Here is a 15,516-nt window from a genome sequence, read left to right on the forward strand (position 1 = left end):
CACTGGCTGGTTGTTGATCACCGAGGGGAGGAGAGATTGTCGTGCTGATAGCGTCCACTAGAGGGAGATGGTAAAATTGAGGTAAACAACCACGGCAACTCTTTGGGAGAAAAAAACAAAACAATTTAGATTTTTTTTTAAATTATATTTTAGGTCAAGGGACTCCAAAATCCAAGAGTGTACATTTTTAATTACATAAAAAATAGCAAAGCAATGCACAAATTATTACAAGAATAATACCCTATAAATAAGAGTACGTCTGTTTTTATTTTTATTTCAGTACAGTCCGACTGATAATTTGCTTCTGGACGAAAATTACATGTTAGTCAATAAATAACCAGTTTTATGTTTCTGTACCTAGTTAGAATGAAGGTTTTTAAATTCTCAAGTACCTTTTTGGGGTGAACAGAGATGTGATGTGCACAGATACATAAAAAGGCAGCACTGCTGAACCTCTAAAAAGTTCTGAAAAAAACTGAAAATTTTGAGAAAATATTGCAATTGAGCATCGCACAAACAATAAGATCAATTATGTGTGTAACTTTTTGGGCTTCTCCTGTCAAGAGTTGCCATCCAGAGTCCAATACAAATAAAACACAAACTCTATTTGTGCAACTATGTACCTTTTGTTAGTAGCTGTAAAGTAAATAAAACATGGTACTATGAGAGCAAGTACCGCTATGTACATAATCCATCCCTGCTCAAGTTGACACATCCTAGGTAAAAACATTCTGCAAGTGTCTAACAGCAGGCTCCTAAAATGTTTTTGTTTTCATTTCTGTTAGGTGATTTGCAGAGATGTTTTTTTTCTAAATTGAATTATGTGCCTCCTTGGCTCATTAAAAGTTGGGAAACACTGGTCTCCATTACTGAAGCCTATCGAGCTCAACCCAAGCTACTGACATCTGCTGACTGATGATGGCATTGCGTATAGCTGAGAGCAGCTCTTCTGTGCAGCTCCATGTGCTGGGCTCCAATGTGCAGTAGAGCAGGGGCAGAGTCTCCAACTGCAACAGTTCCGCCTGGCACATCTCCTCCATCGCACTGTCGTCCCCACACCGTGGAAAAAACTTTCTGTTGGCAAAGCATATTAGTGGATCATGCATAACATTTCAAATAACCACACATTCAAACGAGTGAATGGACTCTCACCTGAGCTTCTTGTGTTTTTTGCTCTTTGGCAGGATGTGGATGACAATCGGATATATGCCTTGTCTCAGCAAACCCTCAACACATGACAGCCCGAGCTCCAACAAACAGTGTTTGTCCTAAAACGGGCATAAAAGATGTGAATTTGAATCAACTCTGGCATTTCGTGTTTTTTTTTTTACTTTACAACAGACATAGTAGTAAAAGTAGCTGGGAGCTGTGATGCAATAAATATTGTTGTTGGCAATCCGAGAAAGAATGTTTTGCATCACCTGGGTGATGACCTCCTGTATGGACTTTAGCCGTACGCCCAAAGCTGCCTCTGGAGCCTGGGAATCCAGCAAAAATATTTTCTTGTCCCTTCTTTCAGAGTCCAGGATCATCTCTACAAATTACAGGATAGAAATAGGTGACCATACTGCAGTTTAAAAATAAAGCAAACTAGTGTGTAGAAGAGTACAATGCAGTTTGGAGATAAGGTGCACTTGAGTGCCAGTGCTTAAAATTCTAATATTTTGCCCATACCTGGTGCACAGGTGTTGTATTGTAATACAGATTCAACAGGCTGCAGCATTCTCTCTATGAGGCCACGGGACAGGATGGATGGTGAGAAGATGACGGGCCGCTTGGGTTCAACCTTTACTGGCTGCACTAGGCTGTAAGGGATCAAATGCTCCTCTTGGCCTGACTCAACACACATATGTTTTGAGAAAATGCATAGAAAAAAAGAGATTTGGATTTGTCATTTTGGACCCTTACGTTTGTTCAGTGTGTAAAGAACCTGCTGTGTTGCTCCTATCCCGCGGAATTTGGGGTCCGCTGCCTTTACCAGACGAACTCGACCGAAGGATTTCTTCATGAACTACATACAGAATGTGGCGATAAATGAATAAATATTAGAAATCCACCTTGCAATATAAATATGCAAATAACTAATCCTCACCTTCTTTTTGAAGTCTTTCTGCCCCACGGACATTTTGCGTAACTTGACAAGTAACAGCTGTTGTGCCCTTAAATGAAAAATAGTGTCAAATAATTTAGCATGCAATGTAATTATGCTTTTATGCAATTATTAGCTTGATGAAATATGTACATGGCCCACCTATTATAGTTGGGCATGTTTCCTGCCTGCAGAGTGTTGGCTGTGCGAGGATCCACCAGGGAACAGCGCCAATGATATTTGCCATTGTACCTTGTGTCTGTCACATGTATGATGTCATCACAGGACACACCTAGGGACGATGGGTCTCCGAGAGGCCCGATATCGAGATTGACCCGCACATAAAACGAGTCGGCGCCCTTGAAAGTTGGCAAAGAAATCTGAGAGCACAGCTTGGCATACGCTGAGGACAAGAAGCAATGGGAAAGCTCAGTCTCAGCAGATTTATTGCATCAATGGGTTTTCTTTCTGTGTGCAAACTGACTCACCCTCTGGGTTGCTCTGGTGTTTGAGTGAGGTCGGTTCAGTCCACCATTGCAGAGAAAAGTGTGCTACTTCGGCTGTGCACTGGCTGAGCTGAACATTTCCTCCACCGAAAAGAACATTCTCAAGCTGAATAAGGAAAAACGTATTACTGAATATCACGCTCAAGTCATATTACTTTTTTTAGTACACTTTAATATTCTTGGGAACCATGAGTTGGTGTTTAATGACCCTGAACATTTTCTCCAACTTTATCATGTTGGAAAATCCTTGCAATGATCATGGAACATTTTCCAGAGCGGCAACATACTGACACATTCGTACCTCCAGGAGCTCACTTCCCTCCTTCAGCCCACATTGTTCCGCTACTGAACCAGCTTGAACATGGCTGACAAAGATTCCTGTTTGGTTTCCACCAATTATTGTAATGTCTTCAGCCAGACTGGCTTTCCCATGCTTTGGCTTCATAGGAGGGCTTGAAGATGGAGAGATGGGTGGTATCCTAAAAAAAAAAAAAAAAAAAAGTCACAGGCTCGCATCATAATCATTTTGACCAAAAAGGGAGCAGTTTTATCAAGTTTGTTATTATGGAGAATGACAACTACCTTGGACCGCTGGGATTGTGTCGATGAGCGTTAACAGCAGGTAGATTGACCAGGTCGGGTGGGAACAAATGAGAATGGAGGGAGTTCCAGGAATCCCAAAGAGAGGGTTCATCATTTTCACCTGAAACACAATTTCCATCCACTCAAAGCTTGCTGAAGATATGAGTGCTCATTCAAATGATGTCTAATTAACAATACCTGCAATATTGTCATTCTCATCACTGCCCCAGGAATCCAAGTCGAACCTTTTCAAAAGGCAAATAAAGAGAATTGACTGAACACCTGTTGCGCTTGTTGAATGATGCAGACTAAGAAAAAAAACTGACTCTGTATTGAATCTTCGGTTGATGGAGTTCTTACAAGGAGGAAATGGGAATGTTGAGAGGCGATTTATCTCCTTCTCATCTTCTGTCTGAGGATGCAGATGTTGATCACTATATTTGCATTGCCCTTCTGTCTATCCCTATAATCTGTGAGCCATGTCATACGTACCGGTGACAGTGGATTCTCTTCAGAGTTGGAATGAGAATCTAGAAATGAGCACAAACGATATTCAAGTAAGTAAACCATTGGGAGAAACTTGAGCTTGTGAGTAAAAAATAAATAAAAATAACCTACCCTCTGAATTGTCATTGGCTTGCCCTCTGGACGGCGCCTGTTGTAGATAAGAAAAAAGAAGTAGCCCAATTATGACCTCAAACTAAGCGAGCAGCTCTCTTGCCTGTACTAACACGTCAAACATTGCTAAGGAGGACGAGCCCGCAATGTTTTCATGTTCTCCTAAAAGAATGCCGTCCTTATTATAGTTCATAACAAACCTAACGTGTTTGCTACTAAAACCTTTCCGTCACGTGTTAAAGGGGCATTTTATCGTTCAACGCTCGTATCTCAAAATATATTTTCACAGTAATAATAATAATAATAATAATAATAATAAATTATATTTATAACGCACTTTACATTTGGGGGAATCTCAAAGTGCTACATGGCAGATAAAAAACAAGAAAAACACAAACTGGCCCCAGTTTGTCAGTAACAAACAGAAAGAAAAAAAACAAACATTTGATGACCTTTCGTAACTGAAGATGGGTGCCATTAACAGGAAGGCTCAGGTCCAGGTCGACGGAGCAACAGGGTCCGTAGCACTGGTCTTCGCTGCACAGAGACAGATGGGACTGGAGAACAGTACAAAGAAATCATGTGTTATATAATACTTGGCAGCGCTTCAAGCATTCCTATCTTTTTTACTTGCTTTAGAATTTTTTTTTTTTTTTTACTTTGTCTGTGCCCTTGGGGACATGCCACAAAGAACAAAGCAAACACGCTGGCACAAACAGACCATACAGGTTCAATAATAACAATAATCTCTCCAGTAACCATATAGTCTAGTCCAGTTACGACTCAGTTAAGTATTTTGACAACCTTCGCAGCGACAGGTACCTTTAATTTCCGACACAATTTTGACAGGCTTCGCTTTCATCATTTGGGTTCATGAAGCGTTGACTTACACAGTGCAGACAGGAGCCGCTCTGCTCCGTTTGTTCCCTTCTCTTTTCACTCTCTCGCTCCAACTCCCGCTGCTGCTGCTCCATGTTGGCCTGCAGCTCTGCGATGCGTTTTCGCAAACGATTCTTGTCCAATAGGCAGTCGGTGTACTCTAACTGTAGGCTGTCGCGACTCCGCAAGGCCTGATGGAAAAATGGAAGACGGTGTGAATTGCAATACTAGTGTTGGGATGTCGAGACTAATAATTCCTAACCTGGTCCCTCTCCTTTTCAAGTTCCATGATCTGGTTAAAGTAGGACATACTCCTCTTCTGCTCCGTCTCCCAGTCCAGCTGAAGAGTCCTCACCTTCAGCTGGAGTTGCTCACATTGCGATTCCAGCTGCAAATATCGTTCGAAAGCACATCTATTCAAGAGCTCCCACCATCAACTTGTTCATTTATAAAGATCCGAAAGAAAATATTCACCTTGTCCCTGTGCTCCTCGGTGCTTTGTATCTCCCCCTGTAGTCTCGTGATGAAGTTGCAGAGCTCCTGTCTCTTCTCCGCAGCCTCCCTGCGATCTTGCCGCAGGATATCCACCAAAGCCTGAAGGGAATGAACATTAGAAATGAAAAAAAAAAAAAATCTGAAATGTCTGTGAGATGCACGGCAAACATACGATGACTCCAGTATCAGAAACTGGATCCTTCATCTGACTTCCTGCGTTTTGTGGTTTCGGAACGTCAATACGGTAGGACGGCTTTTCTGGTAACGCTGGTGGGCAACCAGGTCCTCCTTTAGACAACAAGCTCTTCTTTGGTTGAATTGGATTTCCTTCTGGATTTGCGATTTGATGCTCTGTTTCCGTTAACCTGGACTTCAACTCTTCAACCTGTACGGTGACACAACGCAGAAACGAACAATGACCACATTGAGTGGTTTCCGCTTTTGAGTAGTAGAATGGAAAATTCCACAGTATTTTGCTGTTCCCACTGTCTCACTTGCTTGAGCAGTTCTTTCTCTCGTATGGAGGCTTTGCCTTGCTCTTCTAGGGCCCTGGAGTACTTCACAGACTGTTCCAGGTGTCTGTCCTTTAGCTTGCCCAGCTCTCGACTGGCCGACTCCCAGTCTTGACGTAACCTGGATGAAGTCAAGTATTACATTTTGACTGAGAAGCATGCGCACAGTCACCGAGAAAAAAAAAATATGATGGAAGAACCTCTCGAGCTGGAGTCTGTCGTGGCGTAACTCCTGAGTTTTACGTTCAGCGCGGCTACGGTCATCTTCGGCTACCCGACAACGTTGGGATAAGCGGCGTTCGCACATGCGACTGTTTCGAAGCTGCACTCTCAGTTTCCGAACTTCCAGCAGAAGGAACTGAGTCAAACCCTCCGGACCTTCCTCATCTGTGAGAGCATTTGTTTGTATTATGTGACATTAAAAATGGGATGCAGACTTTAGATATGGATTTTTTTTTTTTTTTTACCCAAAATAAGAGAGCAGCGCTGTGTTGGCTGCTCTCCAGTCAGCTGTGTGTATTGCTCTGGATGGTAAAACTCCAGTGACTCCATAAAGGCCTGAAGACCTCGCGGACCTTGGCCACGTAGAATGTCCAGCAAACGACCTGTGCCAATTCATGAAAAAAAAAAAATCGTGTGAGCTATTTAATTTCATGTTATGTTTACGACTTGAGGTTCAACTCACCGGCCTTGGAGATACGCAGAGGGTACTGAATGGAGTTGAGCACCTCATCTTCATCCTGTTCATCAATAACTTTACACTGGCGCAGATATGGGGTGAGTTTGGCCGGGTTGAGGATGCGGGTCAGCTTGTGTCGCACTCCTTCCACACGATCCCACAGCTCCTCGCAGTGCTCCTCTGACCATGAAGGCAAAGGTCTGTTTTCTTCCTGAGTAATTTGCCCTTCCTCCGCCCAACCTGTGATGCCTGCGTCAAATCGTAAAATAAATCCGAACGATGACATTTTTGAGGAACATCATTTGGAAAAGCATTAGTCTCATTCCAAATTACATACAGACTTTATCTTGGTGGTTTCACTTCTCCTTTCTTTGAAATTTTGGCTTCTTATTGTGAGAACGATACATATATAGGATGTTTTGTCTGATTACACTTACACTGGTCTTCACTATCTTGTTTCCAAATATATAACATACTTTACAGTTTATACATGTCGTACAAATTGTTTTCTTTCTCTGTTGTATTGAATAAATGACTATGGAATGCAGAACTATGTCCATTAGTGAGTTAAATGTTAAAAATAAGTCTATTGGGAGCCCTGTTGTGACTCATCGTGGGGAGTTGGGAGAATTAAGATGCGTGTTTCAGATCTGACAACTACAATGTGAGCCAACAGGCAGGCTGAGACTCGCCTACTTGCTCCGGAATCTCAGCCACTAATAAACAGTCTAGTGAAATATTGTCCTTGTGTAATTTGCACCAAACACCTCAAATGAGTACTTACTGCAAATCAAATATTCACATTACAGTGACTTAGTGGCTGCAGAAAGAGTTCACGATTGTATTATTGCAACGTAATTGCAAATTGGAACCATAACGTGTTCGATGGCTTGAGTGGTGTATAAATAAAAACATGTGTGGGGATGTGAGAATCAACACGAAAAACAAAAATGTGTGGCGACATGAATCACTGACTGTTAAAATGACAAATGAGGTCAGTTAGACGTAGAGTTGTAAAATCATACGGAAGGGACTTTTATTTTGCCTCGTCTCAGTCCAATGTTCAAGCTCACAACCTCATTCGTTTTTATATGGCACTGTGTTGTACTAGACTGAAATCTCATTTTGTCATAGACACGTGCCTTTTAATTTAACCTCCAGAATTTAGTTTGATCAGTTTCTAGGGGAGGATGTCATATGTTTCATCATATTTTTCATTTAACACTCGTTTTAATGTATAAATATGTGAAAGGAAACTATGTGTAGTATTAAGCAAAACAGAGAAGTGTCATAACAAAAACGACTTCAACCCTCTTGTTATGTTCATTTCTCAAAAAGTAATTGCAACATACTGTGATTTCAGTCGTTTGTGTTATAAAAAACAAATCATTGGTTTGTAAATAAATTTCCATAAAAGCAAATATGCTACGAATTGAACTGCATGACAAACTAGTTTGTTAATTACAATAAACAAACTTATCATAATAAATATAAACTAAAAGTTTTAGTTTGTGGACTTACCGCTCATGTTGCCAAGCGTCTTGTTGACGTCCAGAATCCAGACTGCATTCAAGACCTCCCATTCATAACCGGAGGTGAGTCAGGGGAGACACAAAACACATGACAGTAAGTCTGTGAGTGTTAAGAGTGTGTCCCGAATGAGTCATGAGCAAGCCGGAGGTTCTTATCTTAATCGTGTCTGGCTTGCTGTGTCAATATTGTGCCGCTAGACGGCGCTGTTTACCAACGTTTGTACAAACAAAACACAACAAACATGTTTTCTTTTTTTAAATCAGGTCAGCAAAAATGACAGGAGTTATTCCCAATATAAATTTTACAATAACTATTCATATTGGTAAAAATACTAAATGTAAAAAAAAATCAACTAAAATACCCTAAAAAATTTAATGTTGATCTCATTTTTTCAGGATTAGACAAAACAGTTCTGAATGCCAGTAATTAAGTATTTCTATTTTCCACCACTGAATGTTACCAATGTACAAAATTGAATTAATCTGTAGAAGGAAATAAAGTTTTGCCATAGCAAGGTGGGAATATCTTCAACAAATCGAGTCATAACATTGTGACTCACCCTTGGAGCTGCCCCACTTCGCAGGTAAGTTTCTCCAAACCCTTTTCTCAATGTAATCATCAAAACACGATGACACACAGTTTCAGTTTATAGACTTGTGGAGGTTGTACGGTACTCCAAAATGCAGCAATTGAAGAAATGTGTCTCATCCCAAAATGTCATGAAACAGGGTGAACATGAGCCACTGTGGAAAAACCAAAGCTGTTTGGATATTGGCTGTCATTTTGAGTGGGTGGAATTTTCAGAGTGTAGAATGGCCTGGGCTTGAGGGTAGGTTTGAAATGTCTAGGAAAAGTGTTCAAGAGGAGCCGAGAATTACGAGCTTCTTGGGAGAAGAATGTGTCTCGTTCTTGGCAGAGTGACAAAGCTGGCAGGCCACCCTGATTTTTTCATTTTTTTTTTCTCCCCCCCAACTGTCTGTGAGTGTGTTTGCGGTCTCAGTGCTGATGCTGATGCTGCACGATTAAAACAAGACACCATACTTAGGAACCCGCATTGGACACCCGATCACCCAGAAGATGGCTCCATGAGGAGGAATAAATAAATAAAGCTGACGTTTTCAAGTTGAAGAAGATTTGGAAATAATATCGGTCTGCCTGCTTGAATGAATCCCTGAAATAAATCAAAATTCTCACCTATAAGCTTTTCTCCTGGATTGAGTCGGCCTTTGTTTTCTTCCTTTGACGGCTTGACGTGAAGATGGGCTGCTTGCCGGCCGGCTGGCCGCATTGGTCGAGCATTCCTGTTGTCTCTAAGGTGACAGCAAGACAGAGGCACTATTGACAGCAGCCCTGGACCTCGCAGTCTTTTCACACTGGAATGTCATTACAAGCTTGCTCACACCGAAATAGATCTTGGCACAACCCGTGTATATTTCTTTGTATTTTTTTTTTACTTAAGCACAGATGAGATGCAAATGACCTATTTGATTTCTAAATGCCGTCACATATGACTATGCACAATTCAAAAGCCACGACAGAATGTTCTTTTTTTTTCTTTTTGAGTATGTTCCATTTGAATCCAGCCGACCCTTCCACAGCTTCTTCTATGACTCAAGCACATAGTGTGTGCTTTGTGTGTCTTTTTTGCTTTCAGAAAACAGAAGCATGGTGACATGAGGCGAGTGATTTCTTTTTTTTTTTTTCATGGGTCAGTGTAGCAGTGAGACATTCATCGTAGAACCAACTGGAGGGACGCAAATTATTTGGTATAAATAAAAGATCATAATCTAAAAACTACATTTAGAAATGTCGTTAACCAGATTCATTCATACACACGTATGAACTCACGTTGCCACGCTGCCTTTACTTTCCGTGTGAGATCTGAGGCGAAGTTGGAATTACAGGGTGCAGCCGTCTAAAAGTGAACTCCACCACAATTTTGAACAGGACACCAACCGCTGCAGATAAATTTCCAGACACACAAACAGTTTAAAAATGCATTTTTTTCCCCACCATGGTTACCTCCAAAAAATGACATAAAATAAACAGTACGGTGGGAAAGACATAGATTGGATTGATTGGAAGCTACTAAATCAATAACTATTCCATCAATGTAATGAGAAGATGCCATTTGTGACCTGACACCAAATGTTTCAAAACAAACAAACAAGCAGCAGCATTGAGTTGACGAAAACAAAGCTTTGGGTGTAATTGTCTTTTTGAATCGTTTTGTTGTGACCCAGAAAACGCTCCGGTCCAAAAAAATGACAATGCTCTATTGTTTCTGAGCCAAGTCTAAGCTTCCGGCGTCCACACATAACATCCAAAGCTATCCAAACTAAATATGGGAGGGGTCCCCATCTTTCAAATAATGTACTCCTAAAATCAATCTTACCACAAACAGTCATCATCATCCAATTATTCTGTCTCATTATGTGATTGTCGCCAGACTTGCATCTGGATTCCCGAAGTGGAAACAAATAAAAGTGATGAAGAGTGATGCTGTCATTAGTAAAACGCCTCCCCCCCCCTCCCTCCTGAATTTCAGAAGCGAGGTTCAGTGTATGTCAGGAGTTCTCGCTTCTTGGCATCCTGTATGATTTGTGAGAGACATTTCCTGTGAAAACTTTCTATCTCAGACGCTTTAAGTCTCTGCCTGTCTCTTTAGCTTCGTCTTTTAGCCTCTTTGGAAACGATAGCAATGTTGGAAGACTGCTTTTTTTCCAAGCACCGGTCAAATCTGCATGAAACACACACACACCATTGTAGCACGCACATAAAAGAGCGTATAAATCCCATGAGTGTTGATAGCTGGAGAAAAAAAAAAGAGCGATGACACTGATGGGAGTTTTCAAAGAGATCAATGTCACGCGACTGAATGAAGGTCAAGGGTGACAACATTCCAAACGAGTACAGGCCGCTGTGTCCATCAAAGAAATCATTTTATAAAACGTGCAAAAATGCACTAGTTTGTCAGAGTGGATGTTGTGCTCACAAAAATGTTAAAAAGTGAAATCAACTTTCACAATCATCTTCCTCCCCACCCCTTACTACTCTTGCTCCGCCCCCTCTTCCTCTCCATCGCTCTCTTTCCACTTGCCACCAGCATTGCCAGCGTGCAGCTGCCCTGCACTGATGCAAACTTTCATGGCCGGACGGAAATAAAGACGAAATTGTGGAGAGGACAGTGAAACCTTTTGTTTAACGGTAAGACAATGCTGGAAATTAATGCATGCAAGATGTTTTCAAAATGATTTAGTTTCAACTCCTGTTGGCAATGCAAGATTGATTGGTAGATTATTGCGCAACAAGTCTGTTCTGCAAAGCAATTTTACATGCAAGTGCTAAAAGGGCAAAACGAATTTAATACCACACTTCCAAATCAAGCTCGAGTGACTTAATTGGGTCAGTAAAGGTTGAGTGAATGCATGGGCATCAATTACCCAGACTAATTTGACAGTCGCATTCCACGACACAACCACTTTGAGGTTTCATGAACTACACCTCGCTGTGGATGTTTGCTTGGTGGGCGTCTAGAGAAGCATTCGCTTAAATGTGCTTTGTTCAAACGCTGTATGTGTTTGCACTTCACTGGGATTTCAGTTCTGTTGACAAAAGGCCCCTGTTAAAAAAAAAAAAAAAAAACTTTGAATGACTGATTGATGGCAAGGATTAAACTAATCATGAAGATTGATAAGGGTACTTAACTTCCTCTTGTTATGCATTGCATATTTTTTTCCCCCCTTCAAAAAGTCAACTTGACACAATGACATCATCATATGTCAGGTTTCAGTGACCTTTCTCAGTTCATGAAGAATTCACGTCTGCAGTAACCTTAGAGAATAAAATCTAGTCGGCCAGGAAATGCTTTTGCCACGTTGATTCTTGTGCCGGTCATATTTTGGATCCACCACGCGTAATGATCAGGGTTATTCTGACCTCAACCATATTTAGCTAGTGCTGCCCTGCAAAAAAGGACAAGCCAGTCTCAGGACACACATTTGATGTCTGAGCCACCGAGACTAAACTTTGCTGTGAAGTCATTTCCTGCTCCACTATTGAGCACAATGATACCACATGTAAGATTTAAACAGTACATGTGCATGTGGTAGGCGGAGTGACAAGAGACCGAAAGATCGGTTAGCCGCTACACAATCTGAAATGTCCTCTTTGGACTGTTCCAAAACTTTTTTTTCCTCAACATCTCCGGATGCTTTTATCTGATGGCCTCGATAGATGACATCCGGGCCTGCTTATTTTTTTGCGTAATCAATCACGGCGTTTACGCGAAACAAGATTGTCGATGGAAGTCCGCAATTATAAATTAACGATGAATTTGTTTGTCTATCTTGTTTATCTGCATGGCCTTAATCGCACGTGGATCAGACGTAGGCAATCCATTTAACTTCTCATCTGTAGAATTGTCCACATCCTTCTAACCATGCTGTCACGTTTGTAACATCTTCTCTATTATCCATTTGGAAATTTGGCCCAAAACGAGAGATTAGTTGTCGATTTAAAAATAGTAATCCAAGGATCAAGCAAGAGTGGCATCTTGCTCAAGGTGTTACATCACGATTTGGAAGTGGCAGCACCTTCATCTCGACTGAATTAATCCAATACTGTGACCTCGAGCAGTCACGTGATCACGGCTTACAACTCTGGTGTACTCGAACGAAAACACGCCCACACGTATAAACACTCTAAAAGCGGGCCCTAATTTCAACAAATACTTCAGCATGGAAACGTTCTTTTTTTTTTTTTCATCACAGGAGCAGGAAAATTCTAAATTCTTGACACATGTTGCATCCTCGGACAACAGGATGAAAATGTTCCCAGCATTGATTTCGACCATCTGCTTGACAGGCGGTGCGTGTTTTCGATTAGTTTGTAAATCTGCTCCCTCTGTTTATGTTCCCTTTGCTCGGCTGACTGAAAACAGAAACCTTGTAGTACCTGGAAGCTATCAGAGAAGTAAGTGGATTGAAGACGCCAGAGAGCAAGTGAGGGAGTCACAGTCGGGGGTAGACAGAAGGGATTAGAAACTAATCCAACGCACGGACAATCCCGAAGAAGCCTTATCTTTCTTTTTTTTCCCGCTAGGGAGACTCAAACAGAACAGTTACCAGATTGTCGCTTTTTTTAAATGACCCCCCTGCTGACTTTTTTTCTTCTTCTCAAAAGGCCTGGCGTTCTTGGGTGAAGGAGTTCCAGGAAAGAGCAGACAAAGAGACTTGGTGACAGGACGGTGCCACACACGGATAAACCTCTTCAGCAGCAGATGATGCATGACGCTGGGATCCACCCTGCCTTACACAAGATTCTCTCAGGAAGTGAAGATCTTTCCAACACAAAGGACCCTCTGCCAGTAAGCTACAAGACCTCGGGCGAAAAGAATGACTTTCTTGAAAACAGCCTTGTACTGTTATTTTAGAAGATTCTGAACCAAGTCAAATGTAATTCTCACAATATTCATTTGATTTTTCTCTCTCTCTCTTTCCACAGTGGCGCAAACCTGGAATTCCGAACTAACTCTTCTTTAATAAGACTTTTGGATACAAAATTAAAAAGAAACTTACTCCGTCATGAGTCTCGGAAAACTTCCAGGGATTAAAGGCCTCGTGTCTGCAGGCTCTCAGGAGAGACGTCGTTTCAAGAGCGACCTCTCGGTGGACATGATCAGCCCGCCGCTGGGCGACTTCCGACACACCATGCACGTGGGCCGCGGCGGAGACGTGTTTGGTGACACTTCTTTCCTCAGCAACTACGGAGGCGTCAAAGAGCCGGGGAGCCCCGACTCGGCAAACAGCTCCAAGTCTACGGGCTTCTTCACACGTACCTTCAGGCACATCCGGAAGAATTCTGGGCCACGGGGGGAACCTCGGAACTCTTCATCCCCGCCGCCTGACATCTCACCCATCATCAAGAACGCCGTTTCGCTGCCCCAACTCAACATTGATCCTCCCAATGGTCGCCTGCCGAGGCTCCCGAATTCCATCAGCGCGACAGATAGCGCCATCTGCACATATGGTGAGATCATGTTGTGGTGCGCCTCTTGCTGCTCAGTCTCCAGCAGAGCAAACAACGTGAAGCGCTGCCTACAAAAACAGGACAATAAGTGTCAGCACAGATCCAGAAAGGCACTCAAATTGGCTTCCTTTCAATGTCATTCCCACAATCCTCCGGGACAACCAGAAAACAGGTGGCCTTGTCCTCCTGACTCATCACCGAGGCAACACCTGGACAGTTTTAGCCTTGTTACACAACCATGCGGAAAAACCGCATGCTTTAAAACCAGTGCGTTATAATCTATGTCTAAGTGGGACTGTGGAATTCTGCGTTCACAACATGACCCTGCTATTCATTTGGAATGCTAACCAATGGGAGATGTGCATGCAGCTGGACGCCGATAGTCGACTGGAAATCCCCGTTCTTTTCCAAGATTAATCATGAACCACTTCAAGAGAATTTTTTTCCAGCTTACTTGTGTGGTTTCGACCGAGGGATGATGATGATGACGTGTTGTTTACAACTTTAGCAGTATATCTATTAATATTTGTGACATCATTTTTGTTATTTTAAATATATTTTAAATATAATATAGTTGTGTTATGAAATGTTGAGATCTTTAAATGTTTTTTTTTGTGTGTGCGCAGGTATTCAATCTGGATTTGTCACTCTGCCTCGCTTCTCTCGCCACGACAGACCGTTTCTAGACGGAGAGCACAGAGTGTCTATGCGAGAACGAAACGGTAAACCCGTGACCCGTTCGGACTCCCTCACCTCCTTCACGTTGGATCTCGGCCCCTCCCTGATGTCCGAGGTTCTGGGCTTGTTTGACAACCCCAGCTACCTCCAGGAGGTCAGCAAGGTTGTCGCAGCGGAGGAGGAAGAGAAAAATGACGAGGAGGATGATAGATCTCTAACAGAGACATTTGTGAGTTCGAGCAACTCGTCAGTGCGCGGCGGATCATCGAGAAGGAACGTGAACAGTAAGGAGAATTCTTCTAGCAGCAGCTGGACAGAGGAGGACAGGAGATCAGTTGCGTCATCCTCCAAATCTCCTCCAAGGTCTCCCCCCATAAAAGAAGCTGCCATGGAGTCAGAGCAATTCCAGAGGGCAGCTGATGTGCTGTCTCGACATTATGGAGGAGGACCCGTCACAAGGCTGAGTCCTCCTCTCTCCAAAACACCATATGCGTTTTCTGAAGAGGAAGAAGAAATCAAAGTGTAGATCAGGATGAGGAATACCACTCTGTAGTAATCTTGCTGCCACCATTTTATACAATTTATTTAAGTTATTGTAATAGCACATCTGGTTTAGAGATTTAGCTTTCATAGTCCAACCCAGCGGCGCCTGGAAAGCGGACTTTAAACCGATGATGATGATGATGATGATGATGATAGTGAAAGGAATGAAAAGGGATTTACACGATTCACTTTTTTAGTAGTAAATGGTTAAATGTGAGCAATTTATTCCCCAGATGTCTAACCACATTATTTGAATTGTGTTGTCATTTACTGTTATAATGCAAGTAAAAAAGCAATTTGTTGTTAATAAAGTTTCTTACGAAATATCTGCTTACTGGTTTAGTAAATGACTGCTTCCCTTTTATCCAATAG

The 15,516-nt window shown here is 42.1% G+C and overlaps 2 protein-coding genes and 1 long non-coding RNA gene across 6 annotated transcripts; 1 reads left to right on the plus strand and 2 right to left on the minus strand.

The window, feature by feature from the left end:
- Positions 1-170: 170 nt before the first annotated feature.
- zmp:0000000896 (caspase recruitment domain-containing protein 11) lies at positions 171-8,138 on the minus strand. 3 transcript variants are annotated; one of them, XM_061302845.1, is made up of 24 exons: positions 7,882-8,133; positions 6,367-6,609; positions 6,149-6,286; positions 5,882-6,068; positions 5,664-5,802; positions 5,342-5,554; positions 5,149-5,268; positions 4,937-5,062; positions 4,686-4,865; positions 4,248-4,352; positions 3,796-3,832; positions 3,670-3,707; positions 3,504-3,589; positions 3,376-3,422; positions 3,178-3,298; positions 2,897-3,074; positions 2,578-2,701; positions 2,252-2,492; positions 2,093-2,159; positions 1,909-2,011; positions 1,675-1,833; positions 1,422-1,534; positions 1,153-1,268; positions 171-1,074 (listed from the first exon to the last, which is right to left on the minus strand). In XM_061302845.1, exons 1-24 carry the CDS (start codon positions 7,886-7,888, stop codon positions 867-869), a joined length of 3,096 nt encoding a protein of 1,031 aa, XP_061158829.1. In that variant the 5' UTR covers positions 7,889-8,133; the 3' UTR covers positions 171-866. The 3 variants fall into 3 exon arrangements, with proteins under 3 accessions (XP_061158829.1, XP_061158830.1, XP_061158831.1); XM_061302846.1 differs by having other exon boundaries at positions 3,376-3,416; positions 7,882-8,132; XM_061302847.1 differs by lacking the exons at positions 171-1,074; positions 1,153-1,268; positions 1,422-1,534 and having other exon boundaries at positions 1,681-1,833; positions 1,931-2,011; positions 7,882-8,138.
- Positions 8,139-8,210: 72 nt separating this feature from the next.
- Positions 8,211-14,796, minus strand: LOC133170207 (uncharacterized). The gene is made up of 4 exons (XR_009718523.1): positions 14,677-14,796; positions 13,473-13,991; positions 9,742-9,851; positions 8,211-9,203 (listed from the first exon to the last, which is right to left on the minus strand). It is a non-coding gene; the product is annotated as an uncharacterized LOC133170207 (long non-coding RNA).
- On the plus strand, positions 10,962-15,468 carry cdc42ep1b (CDC42 effector protein (Rho GTPase binding) 1b). 2 transcript variants are annotated; one of them, XM_061302903.1, is made up of 5 exons: positions 10,989-11,100; positions 12,666-12,762; positions 13,078-13,261; positions 13,399-13,923; positions 14,550-15,468. In XM_061302903.1, the coding sequence occupies exons 4-5, from the start codon at positions 13,479-13,481 to the stop codon at positions 15,125-15,127; spliced, it is 1,023 nt and encodes a 340-aa protein (XP_061158887.1). In that variant the 5' UTR covers positions 10,989-11,100; positions 12,666-12,762; positions 13,078-13,261; positions 13,399-13,478; the 3' UTR covers positions 15,128-15,468. The 2 variants fall into 2 exon arrangements, with proteins under 2 accessions (XP_061158886.1, XP_061158887.1); XM_061302902.1 differs by lacking the exon at positions 12,666-12,762 and having other exon boundaries at positions 10,962-11,100.
- The last annotated feature ends 48 nt before the right edge of the window (positions 15,469-15,516 follow it).

This window comes from Syngnathus typhle, linkage group LG17 (genome assembly GCF_033458585.1).
Source record: "Syngnathus typhle isolate RoL2023-S1 ecotype Sweden linkage group LG17, RoL_Styp_1.0, whole genome shotgun sequence".
NCBI classification, from domain to species: Eukaryota; Metazoa; Chordata; class Actinopteri; order Syngnathiformes; family Syngnathidae; genus Syngnathus; species Syngnathus typhle.

Excerpts from the sequence above, each read along its gene's own strand:
- zmp:0000000896 (XM_061302845.1), bottom strand. Across the intron at positions 5,555-5,663 it reads AGAAAGAACTGCTCAAGCAA|GTTGAAGAGTTGAAGTCCAG; the intron begins GTGAGACAGTGG and ends GTCACCGTACAG. Across the intron at positions 5,063-5,148 it reads CCGAGGAGCACAGGGACAAG|CTGGAATCGCAATGTGAGCA; the intron begins GTGAATATTTTC and ends CGATATTTGCAG.
- cdc42ep1b (XM_061302902.1), top strand. The coding sequence starts at position 13,479 with ATGAGTCTCGGAAAACTTCCAGGGATTAAAGGCCTCGTGTCTGCAGGC. Across the intron at positions 13,924-14,549 it reads TAGCGCCATCTGCACATATG|GTATTCAATCTGGATTTGTC; the intron begins GTGAGATCATGT and ends GTGTGTGCGCAG.